The sequence below is a fragment of the Athene cunicularia genome (assembly GCF_003259725.1).
Source record: "Athene cunicularia isolate RWA chromosome 9 unlocalized genomic scaffold, athCun1 chr9_part1, whole genome shotgun sequence".
Lineage (NCBI taxonomy): Eukaryota > Metazoa > Chordata > Aves > Strigiformes > Strigidae > Athene > Athene cunicularia.
This window is the reverse complement of record NW_020799110.1, coordinates 6,071,415-6,087,643: the sequence shown is the minus strand read 5'-3', so window position 1 is coordinate 6,087,643 and position 16,229 is coordinate 6,071,415. Positions and strand designations below refer to the sequence as shown.

At 45.2% G+C, this 16,229-nt stretch overlaps 1 protein-coding gene across 2 annotated transcripts in view; it reads left to right on the top strand.

The window, feature by feature from the left end:
• The window catches only part of PLD1 (phospholipase D1), a 77,806-nt gene that overhangs the window by 33,243 nt on the left and 28,334 nt on the right, over positions 1–16,229 (top strand). For both annotated transcript variants that reach the window (XM_026854841.1, XM_026854840.1), the window contains exons 7-13: positions 4,423–4,481; positions 5,005–5,097; positions 7,646–7,798; positions 8,538–8,687; positions 9,936–10,019; positions 11,774–11,855; positions 14,950–15,060. In XM_026854841.1, the coding sequence (XP_026710642.1) occupies positions 4,423–4,481; positions 5,005–5,097; positions 7,646–7,798; positions 8,538–8,687; positions 9,936–10,019; positions 11,774–11,855; positions 14,950–15,060 (732 nt within the window). The remainder of the gene's footprint in view (positions 1–4,422; positions 4,482–5,004; positions 5,098–7,645; positions 7,799–8,537; positions 8,688–9,935; positions 10,020–11,773; positions 11,856–14,949; positions 15,061–16,229) is intronic.

Sequence of the window (16,229 nt, the reverse complement as noted above, 5' to 3'; positions counted from 1 at the left end):
AAAAATGTTTCCTTTAAAAAAAAAAAAAAAAAAAAAAGCAACCAACCCCCAACATTCTTAGACTAAAGTGAAGATTTCTGGCATGTTCCTTAGAACAAAATGAGGGCTTTGCTCTTCCTGTGTTTGAAAAATCTTTTGCCTGGAACACTGACAAATGCTGTAACTCTTAATTTTGGGGTACATTTTGACTCCTGTGTATTCCTCTCATTAAATCATGTACCAAGGTGTTCTTTTAAATCCTGAATCCTTTGTAAAGTCAGACCTGGAGTTGCAACGGCAAGCTGTGACCTGCCTGATGTGTAACCCTCGGTCCTTGTGAAGAGCCTGCTTGGGTCAGTTGCATCTCCTTGGAGATGTTTTTACACCTGACCTGCACAATTTAATTAATTTGCTCTTTTACTTCTTTTATTTTGCATTTCTGGATAATTTATTATCTGTCGGTGAGAGGATCATCACTTTATACACTGTCTCGAGGACATGCCATGCCCTGGGGGAGTCGTGCCTGCAAGTTGAGCTTGTAGCAGTTTTGGGGACCTGAAGTCCCTGGTGGGTTGAAGACCAGGTCCATGGTAACCACACGACATGGTGGAGGTTGTACATCCTCTAGCTTTTCTCGGTGACACTCCTGCAGGCTGTGGAAATAGAACACACTGAAACATCATCATTTAGAGATGTACCAAGTGTCCCTTGCTTTGACTGGCTACCTCTGATCAAATTGACAGACTTCTCACATTTCCCTTAATTTCTCAGCATTCATTGTATTATTTTGTGTAGAGTTCACAGATAGTTTGATAGATGCATTATATCTTGTGATCAGACCCCATAGCCTTTCATTATTTTATTTTTTTTCATTTTGGCTATTTGACATTAAATCTGATGTCTTCTAGTCCTTTTTACAGTACTCCTGGGCTGATGTGCTTCAAGAAGATTACCATTAAAATGAATGTTGTGGGAATCTCAGTGTGTTAATTGTCCACATGTTTTTTCTGCAAGATAGAAATTTGAGGAATATAGCCCCCAAAAATTAGGAAACGGGGCCCATAGGCTTGTCTGTATTCCATATAAAAAGCTTTATGAATTGGATGTCTGCCTCATTTTTTTGTATGAGCTGAAATAGTTGAAAGATGCCTAAGCAAAATGAAGAATAAGGTTTAGTTGAACCAGAGCGCGTGTGTCTAACATCTTGCATGATTAGTGAGTGTAAAAACCTCATCCTAAGTGCAGGCGGTACAATGTAAAACCAACTCAGATATGAGAGGGTGGCTGCTCTTTGCCTCTGATGTGGCACTTGGATCTGCAGGCCATTGCAAAAGTCCCCACCCAACCCTTTGGTATTTTTAGTTATTGCACTTGAACTTTAGCATGTTTTTTTTTTTTTTTGGGGGGGGGGGTTAGTATAAGCCAATTTTTTTTTGTCAGAAATAGCTGGCACCTTCTGCTGAATAATATTATTCTGAAGAGGGGCGGAATTTCATTTTATTGCTAGCCACAGCTGCTAATCAACTTAATGTTTTTTTTAATGCACTAAACTAAAAACGAAGGTCAAAATGAAGACAGTGTGGAGCTGCTGAATTCTTCTGGAACGGGGGTGCTCTGAAACTTTTGCTTACATAAATCACGCACGCTTGACATTGCTGGCAGAACGGGCTGGATTAACCATGGCTCGTGCACCTTGCAGCTGGTCCTTCACCTTTCGGATCTTGTCTTTCCGCAGCTGATCACTCCCATCTGGTGTGTGTTTTGTTTTTTTTTTTTTTCCTATTTTTTTTTCTATTGCTACAACAATGTCATCGAAACTGCATTCTCTAGACCTATATCTCATACTTAAAATATTCTGCCACGGATGGCTCTGAAACCAGAGCGGGATTCCAGCTCCCCGGGGAGGCAGCTGGGCAGCGCAGGAATTCAGTTGTGAAGGAGATGAAAGCGCCTCCCTGCTCGGTGCTTCCCTCTCCGTTTTTCTGTGAATGACAGACACCTCGGATGAAAGGCACTGTAACAGTAAAAATAGCTAATGCAGCAATAATAATAATAATAATAATAATAATATAAATCATTTGATCAGATGTTTTCCACTGCAGTGAGAAGTTTTCCTTTTAATTGGTGGAATTTATTTATGGGTTGTTTTTTTTACAAACCAACACTTCTAATTGGTGCTGCTTGATCAACACGTTGGATGGGCTCCTGTCACTGTCATTGCCATTTCAAAGACTCCTTGGCTGAAGAGCAGGTTCCTCCGCTGCCAGACAGTCTTTCTTTGAATTTTTTTATTTTATGCAGTAGTCGATCTATTTCTGCAAGTAGTTTTCCCTCCTGTTTTGGTTTGTTTTTTTTTTTTTCCTGCTTTGAGAGCATTTATTTCTGAGCAGGCAGTGCTCCTCAAATCGCTGCCAGCTTTCTGGTTGCAGCCAGTGTTTTCAAAGGGTCTGACATTTCATGTGCTGGGGTTTTTTTGGTTTGGGTTTTTATTTTTTTGTGCCCACTGAGAAAGAGATGTCTGGGTTTCTGCTTTGGCTGATGGGGAATGCTAGCCATTTGCTGAAGGAATGAAAATGGGATCCAGGGCAAAGAAGCGGCCTGAGCGCTCGCTTGGGACTTCTGATAAGAACCTGTAGGGTACGCTGGGGGGTCAGATGCTCCCCATCCCGCTCAGAGGTCACTGCAGAAACAGCTGAAATGTTCGTAGGTCACACCTGGTGCTTTTTCAGAACATATAGTGAGAGCGGTGAGAGCAAGATTGTTAGTAAAAGCATGGAGTAACTTTCTGAACACAGGCTGAAATCACCCCAAAATGAGGGCATTAAATTTGCCTCTACTGAATAGAGGTTACTTTATGTCCTTGAGCTATTCGGAGGAGAACAACAGGTCTTTGTTCTTCTGTGTGGCCTTACTGATGTGGGAAGTTTGGGAAGGTCCCATAAGCAGCAGAGCAGGAGGAGGAGGAAGGATCTTCCCTACTGCCATTTCTGTGGGGCAAAAATGATGGTGTCGGGAAGGGACCCTAAACTGGCCTCACCGTAAGTGCTAGATAGACTTTTGCCCCAGATTTACTGATGGGTAATTCCTATGCAAAATCAGATTTTTGACAAGGAGGGCTCTGAGGTTCGTCTGCCAAAGAGCAGGTGGAGGAGAGCCCTGGCCTGGGGGCTGGCACCTGAGCTGCTGTGGGGCACGTGTGGGCATGGCCTGGACCTGGCCCCAAGGCTGCCTCATGTCCCGACTGCGGTCAGGAGCGTGGGTCGAGTCCTGGGCTTCTGTCCCAGCAGGCTTAGTTGCCAAAGCATGTGGTTAGAGGGTTCCCTCCGGCTTGCTGCCTGACTAAAGGACAGAGCAACTCCTGCCGTCGCCCTGCCCTGCGCACCTTTCTGCACTTGGACGAGTTTATGCCGTAATAAATCAAAGGTGCCTGGGTGCAGACGAGCCTCTGCCATGCAAGGCAGCTCCTTCACAGGCCTGCTCCTGCCCAAGCCCTGTCTTGCACGGGACGCCCAGGGCAGGCGTTTCTCCCGGCTAAAGGGGCCCTGGGCTAACAACCAGCCGACTCTCAGGAATGTCCTGCTGTGCCAAGACAAACCTGCTCTGTCAAAATCGCCTGGTGTCCTATTTTTAGAGGTGAATGTAATCGTTCTGTGGTTTTTCACCAGCTTTGATTGTCGTTACGTTCCTCTGCAGTCTCTGCTGAAGCAAAAGGAGACAAGTTGCTTGAATTTGGGGTTTGCTGGTAGAGCTGATGGTATGGCACATGGGTTCCCCAGGCTGTGGAGCTCTGTGCAGACCATCAGAAGTCATGGAGAGTGTACTTGAACATGCTCTCCTCCTGCTTTGCTGTGGCTTTCCGGTGGGTTTTTGGCTCCTGGGGCCAGGCAGGGCAGTGGCATGTGTACAACGCTGAGTGGGAGCGACCTGCTGTGATGGTTGTGGAGGATGCTCGTGTGGGTTGAGAGGCTGAACCCCCACGTAGTGTGTGTCCATGGAGTAGGAGATGCAAAGGAAATAGGGTGCTCCCAGTCCTGGGACATGTGCTCATTCCCTTTCCAGCCTTTCTGTGAGGGTCACTGGAGGAAGGAGAGGATTCAGGCAGCCAGCCAAGCTCATACAGACCCCCAGACAGTGTCAAACTTGAGTCCTCGTTTCAGCCAGTGATCCAGGAGGGAGGATACTAGTGGGCCTTATATGATACACTTAATCCTGATTGTGCTGGCTGCCTGAAATGTGTTCTCCAAAGCAAATTTAAAATAAACAAGCAAACAAAAAACGCCCCCAAACTACTTTTCTTGGTCTTCTTGAAGATGCTTAACTGATGGTGGGTAACTTCTGCTTAGGATCTGCTGTAGGTGCTGTCTGTGACAAGTCACTTTGAAGCAAAGTATTTTCTGGATTTCAGAGTATGAAAGAGGGGGGAATCTTTTTCTCTTTCCCCAGATGGAGTTCATTGGAGTAAGCCAGCTGTCATTCATCCACGAGCTGGGGCCAAAGGGCATGTGAGTTGTGAGCTGTGTCTTTTATGATTCACCAAGAGCATGGCTTTATAAATAAATATTGTTCAAATTAATAGCTTTCCTTTCTCACCAATAACTGACCAGGGAATATTTTGCCATCCAGGTAGAAAAAAATTATTCAGATTCAGACAGAATTGCTACAGCTTTGGGAAATAGTTTTGAGAACGGGCTGCTTTGCAAGACGTGGGCTGCAGCTCACAGGCTGGCTTGCAGGGTTTCTCCCCTTCCCTCTCTGCAGCCTGTAGACCTGCTCGTTCTGCTTGTGCTATAAACCAGGGCCCTGCATTTCTTAAATCTGCCTTATTTCCCTCTGGGCGGTTATTTTTGCCCTCTTTCTAGATTTCAGGGCGTGGTGCAGAGGCTGCTTGGGGATGGCAGGAGGCGGCAGGAGCCATTCCCTTGGCACAGGAGATGTGGGGTTCAGCAGGCATCCTCCACCTGAGAGCCCCCCTGCACCTCCAGGCGAGCTGTGCCACCCATCCTGACTGTGTTTCTGTCCTTGCAGAGAAGGGTTCATCATGAAGCGCTCGGGGGGCCACCGCATACCTGGCCTGAATTGCTGCGGCCAAGGAAGGATGTGCTACCGATGGTCCAAAAGGTACTGCTGGGATGGTGATGCTATGTGCTTCTCGGGCACACACACACAGAAAAATCCTCATTTGCATATTTTTTTTTCTTTTCCAAAAAATCTGTGTGGGAGATTCTTGCTTTTTTGCAAAAGCCACAGATTTTTCAAGTCAAAAAGGTGTGTAGGCTATTCCCCTCTCACTTTCCTGTGTGGAGCATGGTGGGGTTTTTTTCTTCAGCTTTGGAGTTCTTAGAAGGGATATGTTGCTCCGGAGGAAAACTGAGATTTCCTACAGCTCCAGGCTGGCAGAAATGGCAATAATCCACCAGTCTGTGCCCAGCTTTCCCTGCTGTGGGAGCACCCAGGGTCTCAGTGTCTTCAGGAGGGGATGTGGCTGGTGACACTGCCCTGGCCAGATTTCAGCCTGGCTTTCTGAGCTTCCTTTCCTCAGTTTACAAAAAGAAAATAAAATAATTGAAACACTATCTGGACTGCTTAGGAGCTGGGTTAAATCAGACATGACCTGCAGCAGTATGGAGCTCTGTTTGGTGCAATTAACCTTGGAATTAAATACATCACCTCTTCCTTATTACTGCAGGTGCTTGAATGTTGGTGTTTTCATGGGAGTTTTCACAGGACACCCTGTTCCCGTGTCCCTTCCTGCTGCAGGCAGATGTAAATTACTGTCCCCATGCCTTTATCTTCGTGTTGGATCTCAGTGTTTCCCTGGGGCTGGAGTGCAGGGAGGTGTGTGCTATGGAGCAGTGTGTGTGTTACCACCTCACATCTGAAAACGCAAGAGGTCTTTCCTGGAGCAGGCAGATCTTGCCTTTTGAAAATCCAAATAGCACATACCTGCCTTAGAGCAACAATTTCTTGGTCTGTAAGAGCTTCCCTGAGCGTTATGGGCTCTTGTTAGTTTATCTTACAAAATTCTGCTTTCCAATGAAATATTTCTGCATTGATGTGAAGAAAATGTCCTATGTCTTCATAGTCTTTCCAACATTTTAAATGTAATTTTACAGAAGATCTCTATAATGCATGCACAAGGAGATGATGTGACATTCTTTCAGATCAAGTCATTAAATTGTTTCTAATTTTTTTTTCTGTTTTATGGAAAAAAGAAATGTTTTTCCTCTTGATACCCTTCAGTGAACTCTTCCCTATGTTGTGGGTACAGTAGCACATTCAGCTTTGATGGATCTCAGTTTTCCTTTAGAGCCTAAAAAGGGGATGGGAGAACTGGTTTGAGTGGATTTTGTGCAGAGTATCACGAGAGGGGCACCAAATCCCTGCCATGGCCTGGCAGGACTGACAGCGTATGCATCAATAAATAAGCAACTAACAGTAATATTTCCCAGAGAGGGTTGTTTAAATGAAGAATTTCAGGACATGTCAAGCTGGGGGCAGAGCTCCCCCTGAACATGGAGCAGACCATGGCCAGGCTGGGTTTTTGTACCCAAAATTCATTACACTTACAATAGGTTTGGTGTGTTATGGCCATGGGAGCTGTGGAAAGGGATGCAGAGGAGGACAGTGGGGTGATGCTGTGACTTCTTGGGCATGCAGAGCCTGGGAAAACCAGAAAGGGGATCACTTGGAAATGCATCCTATAGGATGTTTGGGAGTGAAATTATGGGCCAAATAAGGAGGGGGAGGTATTTTGGCACCAAATGAAAGGTGGTGCTGGTATAACTCTTTCAGGGCTCTGAAAGAAAAGAAAAAAATGTGGGATTTGGAAGTAGATGAGGAGCTGAGGCTGTTACTAAAGATACAAGAATGAACAGATTTTTGCCGTGTTTTCTGTTGCTTTGTGTGTTTGTGAGTGTGGAAGGAAGAATGAGGCGAAGGTCTGGTGGTGGAGACCTGTGTGGGACAGAGGGGGCCGGTTACCCCAGCTACGCTGCAGGGGTAGAAAAAATTAGAAATGCCATTCACAGTAAAAAAATGTGTTTTTCCCCAGAGTTGCCTTCAGGCTACATTATTTATGTAAAACCTGCTGGTCATCTCTCATCATGTGTCTCTAACAGGGTGCTTGTTGCTTGGCAATAAAAGCTTTCTGAAATGCCTCGTTCATATATTTTGATAGGAGTGACAGGGATCCTAGCATCATAATTAATGTTAGAAATGTCAAGTAACTCCCATATAACATACAAGCTGAAGAAAAATCTGGTCTAGAGGAAACTTTGTTACACCTTGCCCAGTGCTGGGGCATCTGGCTGAGGGTTTGTGGGCAGGGAGATTCTCACTGATTTTGTTAAGACAAGGAAACCGATATTTTTAAAGACTTCTGTAAATAGGGGTCATGCAAATATCCTAAAAGTCTTATATTGAATTCAAACTCATTACCAAAGTTCATAGAATAAGCACTTTTTTGCTCAAGAAAACCATACCCTGGACTAACCTCTGGAAAGAAATTTTATCATTTAGTTGAACACTTTCCTTGATAAATGATTTGCACTTGTTTTGAAGGAAACACTTTTCCATTTTATTGGCTTTTTTTTTTTTTTTTAATGGCTCATGTTTTGAAAACTGTCATGGGTGAAATACCAGTTACGTGGTTGCTGTGCCCATACAGGTGGCTGGTGGTGAAGGACTCTTTCCTGCTGTACATGAAGCCAGACTCGGGGGCCATCGCCTTTGTCCTGCTGGTAGATAAGGAGTTCAACATTAAGATAGGCCAGAAAGAAACAGAAACTAAATACGGGTTGCAGATCGACAATCTCTCTAGGTAAGAAATACAGACCTCATTTAGCCCGTTTGCAGTTTGCATTGGCCTTTTTAAGGAAGAATCGATGCTCCTCTCCAGGAGGGGTTAACAAGGGGCGCTGGGCTGACGTGGTACAGCTCAGCTTCCCGCAGGGCTCAGCGCCTGGGCGGCTGCTGGGGGCTTTATACCTGCTGGGGATTTGGTCTGTAGTGCTCATCATTTCCGATGTCTTAATGAGGCATTTAGAGCCTCAGCTGCTGGTTGTCCATCCTCAGGCCACGGTGCGTGTTGAGTTGCACAGTCTGTTTGTGCAGCAATTACTTACAGTAATTTTCTAGGCACTTAGTTCCTTTATGCTGCAAGCAGGGACCCGTTCTTCTACATCCCAACCAGTGTATTACCCACAAGACATGCTTGGGATAAAGAGATATTTAATATGTTTATGGTAGCATACAGTATAAATGAATCTTTTTAAAAAATGCAGCATTACCTAGGTCCGGGTCTCCTCCAAGTTAAGCTAATGATATTAATTTAAATCTGGGATTTTTGTTTTTATGCTTGGCATTGCAGTGGTAGTCACTCAGAGCAGCTCAGTGCTGATGTATTCATTTGCAAGCAGAACAACAAAGCAAAGCCCTTTTTGCTTAAATAAAATATGGCTGGTAGAGCTGCATTTATCAACGTGCATAGCTGTCTAGGAGCAGCCCAATTAAACGTACGTAGCTTCAGCACCCTGCCCTGTGCATCGTCTGTTTTACAGGTCACTGATTTTGAAGTGTAACAGCTACAGACATGCCCAGTGGTGGAGGCAGGGCATCGACGAGTTCATTCGGAAACACGGCAAGGACTTCCTCACAGAGCACCGCTTCGGCTCCTACGCAGCCGTGCAGGAGGACACGCTGGCCAAGTGGTGAGGACCACGGCCAGGCTGCCACACGCCGCCCGCCTTAGCCCCGGGGTGGTGGATGGAGCTGGTAGCTGTAGGGACTGGCAGGAATTGGAGAAGTTGCGGGGGGGAGGAAGGAATTTTCCTTCACTGGGAGCAGAATAGCAGTATAATAGCACAGGAGTGCTTTGATCCTGTTATGGCTTTGCATCACAGCTAATAGCATTTTGAAACATCAAGTTTGAATTTGAACACGTTGGGCATTCATTATCCTAATGATAAAGATAGTACTTTGGTGCACATATAATTGGGTGGATGCTTACGAGTTAAAAGCAGAACTGCTCTTTCATTAAGATATTCCTGGCTTCAATTTTACCCCAGTTTCTGATTGTGGGAATGCTGTTTTCCCAAGGATTTAGGTCTTTGGGCTCTGGGTTGTAAGCCCTTGGTAATGCAGGTGCTATTGAAAATGTCTGTCTCTGGCTACTCCCTTCTCCATAGCTCCCTCCCAAAGCAGCTGTGCTGCAGCCTGTCCTGCCCATGCTCCTCTGCAAAGGATGGTCTGGTCATGTCCTTCATACTCTGAAATGCAAGATATTCTGGCTCACCACATTTGCAAGGCTGATCCTCATTCTGCGGGGCAGCATTGCCCTTCCAGGCACCAGGCATGTGTTCAGGTGCAAACATCACTCATCTGGTTGAAGATTCAGGCCTTGCAGATTGGCTTTGTAATGAAAGAGAATCAGCAAATGTAAACCTGCATCGAGTCTGAGGATGTCTGGGCTTTATGCACACAGCAGTCCCATGAGAACTCCTCCTGTCTGTGGTGTAACTTGATTGCACTCAGCCATTCCCAGAAGCACCTCAGAAAATTGATTCAAGCGGGAAGCAAACCCTTGCAGTGCTCTTGCTGTGGCTTCTGCCTTGCGGCAACTGCTGCCCAGATAGTTTCCGTAAATCAAAGCAAACACCACTCCACCATCCTTTCCTGAGAGCCAAACCTAGCTCACGTGTCGGGCAAAACCCAAGAATGTTGTGTGTGGTTGGCAGAAGTACCGAGTGGCACTTAATAATCTCTTATTGTGCTGTTCCATGGAGCTACTAATAGCAGCATGAAATTGTCCCTACGTGTTGTCCTGATTCTTGAAACTAGGTTTGTGTTTGCTTTTGAGAAGAAAACATAAACGGCATTAATACAGAACTTCAGCTATGGACTTCATTTAACGGAGTGGGGAGGAAACCTAGATCTGTGTGTTGTGTTTGCTTTTACAGGTATGTAAATGCTAAGTGGTACTTTGAAGATGTCGCAAATGCCATGGAAGCTGCTAAAGAAGAAATTTTCATCACAGATTGGTGGTTTGTACTTACATATTTGTATGTTGACCAGACGTCTCTCTTGGGACGTTCCTGACAATGCGGCACTGTTGGGAGGCCCTACAGTATGGCAGCTCGCCGTGCAGCCAGATGGTTTGGCAGCACACCCAAACATCTCCTTGTGTTGTATTCAAAGGCCTTTTCAGGAGGGTTGGCAGCAAAAGCGCATGCTTGAAAATCAGCAGCTTCGTTGTCTCCTTCCAAGGAAAGGCCTGAAATCGCATGAAGGCACCACCTGAATTGCAAATGTTGTGTGTGGCCTGAGGTGCTCATCAGGGGTGTAAATCGCTGCAAACCCAAGGGGCGTGAATGTCTTTCAGTGCACAAGGGAACGTGGATGCTCAGACACCTCCAACAGTGCTCTTCCCGTGGGATGCCCTGTGAGATGCTCCTTTCACCTCTTCTTCACTGTCTTGGGAAGCCTCAGGCCAGCAGCAAGAGCGTTTTGCAGGGCTGTGATTTTGCTCTGCTCTTAAATGGGCCAGACAGTGGAGAGGGGAGGTTTTGCTCTTTCTGAGCTGTGTGGATGCTGAAGGACCTGGCTCTGCCCTCTTCTTAACTAATAATTCAATATGTTTATGCAGTGCTCTGATTCCTGATAGAGGCAGAAAAAGGTTGCTCTCACAGACTCAGGGAGAGTTTCTTGGCTGGATGCTGGTTGTGGCTGCCTGTGTCTTGCCTTAGCGGAGGTTAATCTGGCTGAGCCAGCCTGGACCTTGGGGATGGGATGGTAGGGCAGGCTTCCAAGCCATGGCTCAGGTGCCCTCTTTAACCTCGAGCATGTCTCTGTGTTCCTCTTTCTTCATCTGTAAAATGAGTCTTTTGCTAATTCACTGTCTGTAGGAACGGAGAGGATTAGTTCTTAGGTGGCAATATTACGAGAAAGCCAAATATGATGTTAGCATTTACTGGGGGAAACCTGTTTTCTAACATGACCACAAATAAACCCCGTGCTTCTGGATCCCCATGTGCAACATCAGGTATCAGTGCAATAGCACTGCATCTCAGATCAGTTGTCTCTTATTTAACAATTGTTTGAATAAAACGTTAATGTATCTTGAAATTCCAAAACTTATCTGAAACTTGGAGTCTTGAGATAAAAAGGCTGTTGCCAGAAACGTGTTTTTAGGATGTAGCAATATACTTTATCCAAGCACAAGTTCCTGTACTCGGTACAGGAAAGGTATGAAATTCTGTCACCTTGTTTTGCAGGAGTTAGATGAGATTGCTTAATTATTCCTTGTAATCCTTAAAGCTATGAATCATTAAGATGTCCTGTTGAGAGATCATATTGCTCTGTCATTAGGTAGCAAGGAAGATTCAGCACAAATCTCTGCTGCTCAGATAGCCTAAGTACCAGGAGTATTGAAATCCTACTCTTAGTTATTTTTTATGTTTACACAATTTTTCAAATCTACTTTGGGGTTTCCTTTTGTTGCATCTTTCGTTCATAGATAGAGTCCAAGTTTCCCCATTGATACATCACTGTTAAACTTGGTCTCATGGGTTGTTGGATACTAAGATGAGTGTGCTGGATATCTTTCCTGCTCTCTGTAATACTCTGTTATTAAAAAACAAAGAGCATAATATTGGAGAAAGCATCACTCTGGGACACAAGCCTTCACATCCGCTTTATATAAACTTTGATTTCTTTGCTTCCCCAGTTGATTATTTAGACCAATGCTTTGTTTGCAGACTACGTATGCTGTGTTTTTTCCACCCTTGTGTTTTCTTAGGCTGAGCCCAGAAATCTTCATGAAACGGCCCGTTGTGGAGGGAAATCGCTGGCGCCTGGACTGCATCCTCAAGCGGAAAGCAGTAAGTGAGCTCCAGCTGCAACCTTCACCCTGCAGAAACCCCGCGTGCCCACCCACTTACAGGCCATGCTGAGACCAGAGCGTTTGCACCATTTATTTTGCTAGGGATGAGAGTTTAAGCGGCCAAGCCTCATTTCAGATGGCCTCAGAAAACTGTGTTTTGATTTGCTCCCCCCCTATGGGCTTGGAAGAGCTCAGAGGCACAAGGGTAGATCCTCTTGACTACCCCTTCAAGTCCTCAGGCTAGGGTCACTTCAGCCTTGCGTTACAACCACACCAGCTCCTGGTGGGGTCAAAGAGCTGCTTCTGTCCAGTGCTTTCCTTCTGGCGTATGTATTTCAGAGGTATGGGAACAGCTAAGCACTTTGCAGTGGCTCTCGGTAGGTGGTTTGGATGTTACTGTGCTGTGCAGATCCTGTCTGTCATTACCATGTGGTGTGTGTCCATGCTGCAGCTTTCAGAGCCGAAGCAGTTAGATACCACCAGTCTGCCACAAAAGTCAGGATGTCATTAGCAAAAAATGCACTTGGTATCGTTCAGAGGTTCATGCTTTCTCACCATAGCCTTCTCCTTGGGTTTTCCATGCTTGATACATTGCATAGCTCCTTGCTACAACTGAACACCAAAGAACTAATGTTCTTGCTGTTCACCCATTATTCCTTGGTGTAGTAAAGAAGTGCCTGTTGACATTAAATATCATCCTGGTGTCTCCCAGCCCCATGACCTGTGTTGGAGCCCCTCTTGCCTTTGTCCTGCCTGGGCCATGCTGCCCAAAGCTTTTTGTGCTGGAGCTCTTTCACAGCTGCCTTCATTGGTAATAATAAATTTTAGTGGAGCATATAAGAAAAGCTAAAGCCTGAAAGGTTTTTGTGGTGGTTTTTTTCTTATTTTTATTTCCAAGGGTAACTTACATGATTAGATAAAGTGGTTTGTTGGTTTTTTTTTTTTGGTAGCTGTCTCTTACTACCTGTATGTCTCCTGGTTTTCTTTGTTCATGCCCACTCCTTTCTGAATTCTCGTGGTTCTCGTGGCCACTAAGATGAGGCAGATCAGCTGTGTCCTCCCAGCCTGTCCTTTTTCAGTGGAGACTCTGATCATGAGGGACCTGGTCCATTGCTGTGGAGAAAGAATGTGGGAAAAGGGCTTCAGCAAAGCACGAAAAAAAAAAAAAAGTGTACAAACACAAGCACCATCATGTTCCCTAGAGCTGAAGTGCAGTGTTCAACTTGTTTACAAGGAGATGATAAACATAACTTGGAGACTCAGACTCCTGTTTGCATTGCCATGTTATCTGAGTTAATAAATGCTCGTGTTCAGTAAGCAAATGTTTGTATGAATTTGATAAGTCTTTTTTTCTCCCTGTTTTAATTTCTCCTTCTCTGCTGTTCCTCCTGAACAGAAAAGCTCAGACCTGTTGTTGACCCGGTGACTTTCCTGTCACTCCCAGTCAGGGTTCCTGGAAAGCTCTCTGCTGTTGCATGCTCTCTCTTCTTGCGCAGCACTTTGAGATATGAGGAAGCAACTGCAACTACTAGATTCATTTCATTTTCCTTTGAGCGTTTTCTTCTCGGAGAACAGTTTATTTTGTTGCTGGTTGTCCTCTGCTTTCCAGTGACACGTCTGGATGCAGACGATAGAGAACTTGTTTCGTGGAGCCAAGCGAGGCAGGCAGAGAAGCTGAGGGTGAGGTGTTTATGGATGTGGGCTGTACTTGAGTTGTTCACCCAACCTGTGATAACACTGGTGCTAGAAATGGTAGTTTGCCTCATGTGAGCGGTGAGTCAGGAAGGGCAGCACAGCCCGGGAAGTCTCTTGAACCCTTGGTGTGGTCGAAGGGCAGGAGTCCAGGTGGACATGCTGAAATAGTCTTTGACTCCTGCCCCTTCCAAACGAGTTGTCATCACAGTCCTCACCCCTCCACATGCCTAGAAAAAAACCCAATTTTTTGTGTCTGACTATTGTTGATTTGGAAGTAGTTTTTATTTTCTGGCAAACGAAACATGGCCACGGGGCGTGCTCGCTGGCTGGAAGAATTTGGCTTTGTTTGTCATGTTGACATGGATTTTCCTATGGCAATAAGGACCTTGTAAAAGTGAGGAGTGTTTTAAGGTTAGTTCCTGGAAATACTTGCCTGCTCTTTCACTTGCAACATTGCCTTGACTCCACAGGGCAGTCGCAAGGTACAGGGGTAGGGCTGTTTTTCATGTATGTACAGCGCTGCCTTGGGCTTCTCTGGCTGAGCAGAGAGCAGATCATCACCCCCGGTTCGCAGACTGCCTCAGCACTCAGTAGCATCTTTATGGGAATAGGAACTTAAAAGGCTGTGGAAACTTTAGGTCACAAGTTTAAGCTGGCAAACTCCACGGCAGGATTTTAAACCATGCTGATTTATGGCAACTGAAGGTGTCCCAGTGTGTGACCAGCATCTGCCAAGGTTTGGGAAGTACTTGGCAGTTTTGAAAGTACTTTAAGAAGTGTCCTTAGAAACCCTCCTGTGGATACCATCCTGGTCACAAAAAGCACCCTCCTTTGAGCACTGCTCAGTGTATTCCAGGAGCTTGTTTAGCTCTACCAGCAGAAAGAGCTTGCTTGTTTGCTGGTGTGGAGTTGGCTGCATCCCCTTTAGGAGAGGGATGACCGTATGCCTGCTATCATTGTCCTGCAGAAGCTTTTAACTGGGGGCAAACCTCAGGGCAGCAATGAAGCAGCAGAAAACGGATTTTCAGTGGATGTGTGCAACATGATTATACGTGGAGTGAATCACGTTTGCAAAATCTTACCTCGAAGGATGTTTAGAAGGGGCTGCTGTAAGAACGACGTGTTGATGGGCTTTGGTGTAGCTCGGTTCTTCACACACACATGCAGGTACCGAGCCCTCCTCTGGAAGCTGAAGAGCTTTCCTGAGCATTGGGGCCCTTGCACGCTGTGGGGTCTCCGTGGTGGATCTCGAAGCATGACACCAAGAACAAGTAACCTCAGCCTCCATTTCTGTCTGCAGGCACAACGTACTGACTGCCTTGTAGCTTTTCCTCGCTCTGGAAATGGACTGCATACATTGACATACCCACATACCATGTGTCTTTTATTTCTGACAGCAACAAGGAGTGAGAATTTTTGTTATGCTGTACAAGGAGGTGGAGCTTGCCCTAGGGATCAACAGTGAATACAGCAAGCGGACACTCATGCACCTCCATCCAAACATTAAGGTAATTGTGCATCAGGTAGTCGTATGAAGGACATTTGCATTCATTTGTTTTTTGATAGCTAGTGCTGAACCTCAGTGTATTTAGGTGTGAACTAGAAGAACAGCGATTCCGACCGTTGCAGTGGGAATAGTCTGATAATCACTTATACAGTGATTACCACATCTGGCAGATTAATTTCTTTAGGTTATAACTGAATATAAGATTGCTTAATTTAGACTTGCCAAAGCCAACTGTTCGTCTGATTCACAAGAAACGTATTTCATGTGACAAGTTAATGGGGTTATATCAAATGGAAAATTATAATTTGAAAATGTTGTCTCATTTTGAGCATTTCTGTTCATATATAAACGATGAGAGTCAACACTGGGTGTTTACATTCCCATCGTGAATGAACAGCATCGCACTGTCCTGTGCTGCTTTGCTGCTGATCTGCCACCAAGCAGAAAATGGGTTGTGGCACACAAACCAGCAGAGAAGGCTAGACCCGGTCTCTTGAAATTAGAGACATGTATCTTATTGCTCATTAAAATATATGTTATGCATGAGGGTGACTAACAAACTGCTAGAATAATAGGTTTATTGTCACTTGGTCAGTTGTCACGGTGAAGGGAAGCATCCATTCACCATCATCTTTGCAGCAAGACTGGAAGGTGTAACTGGAAGATCTGTACTAGCTGTGTAACAGGTTTGGGGAGCAGCCCAGTGAAACTCTGTGGCTTTTTCCCTAGGAAGCTGGTCCAATGGCTCTCCTCTAAAATTAAAAAATAAAACTATATACTGTATTCTTAGATATAGGTATTACTTTACCATAAGCATCAAAAAGAACCTCATAAACAAATGTCAAAACAACTTGCTGATTTTAAATGGGGAAAAAAAACAGCCAACTTCTCATTTCACTTATGTAGTGGCAACAATCAAAGAAGTGAGTCAGATCACCAATATGTTGTTTTCTTTTAGAGCAGGCTCTGTGTTTGAAAGCTCAGCTATTATAGCTCTACTGAAAGCATGATTTTATTCATTGAAATGGTTTCCTTGACTATGGTCCTCTTATGAGCACTGTTGCTGTAAGGGTGACCTATCCCAACATCAGTAACCGTTGCTGCTTGGGAATACCTGTGTTGTGGGGAAGCACCTGCCTGCCAGTAAGGCTCAGCCCAACGCGGGAGGAG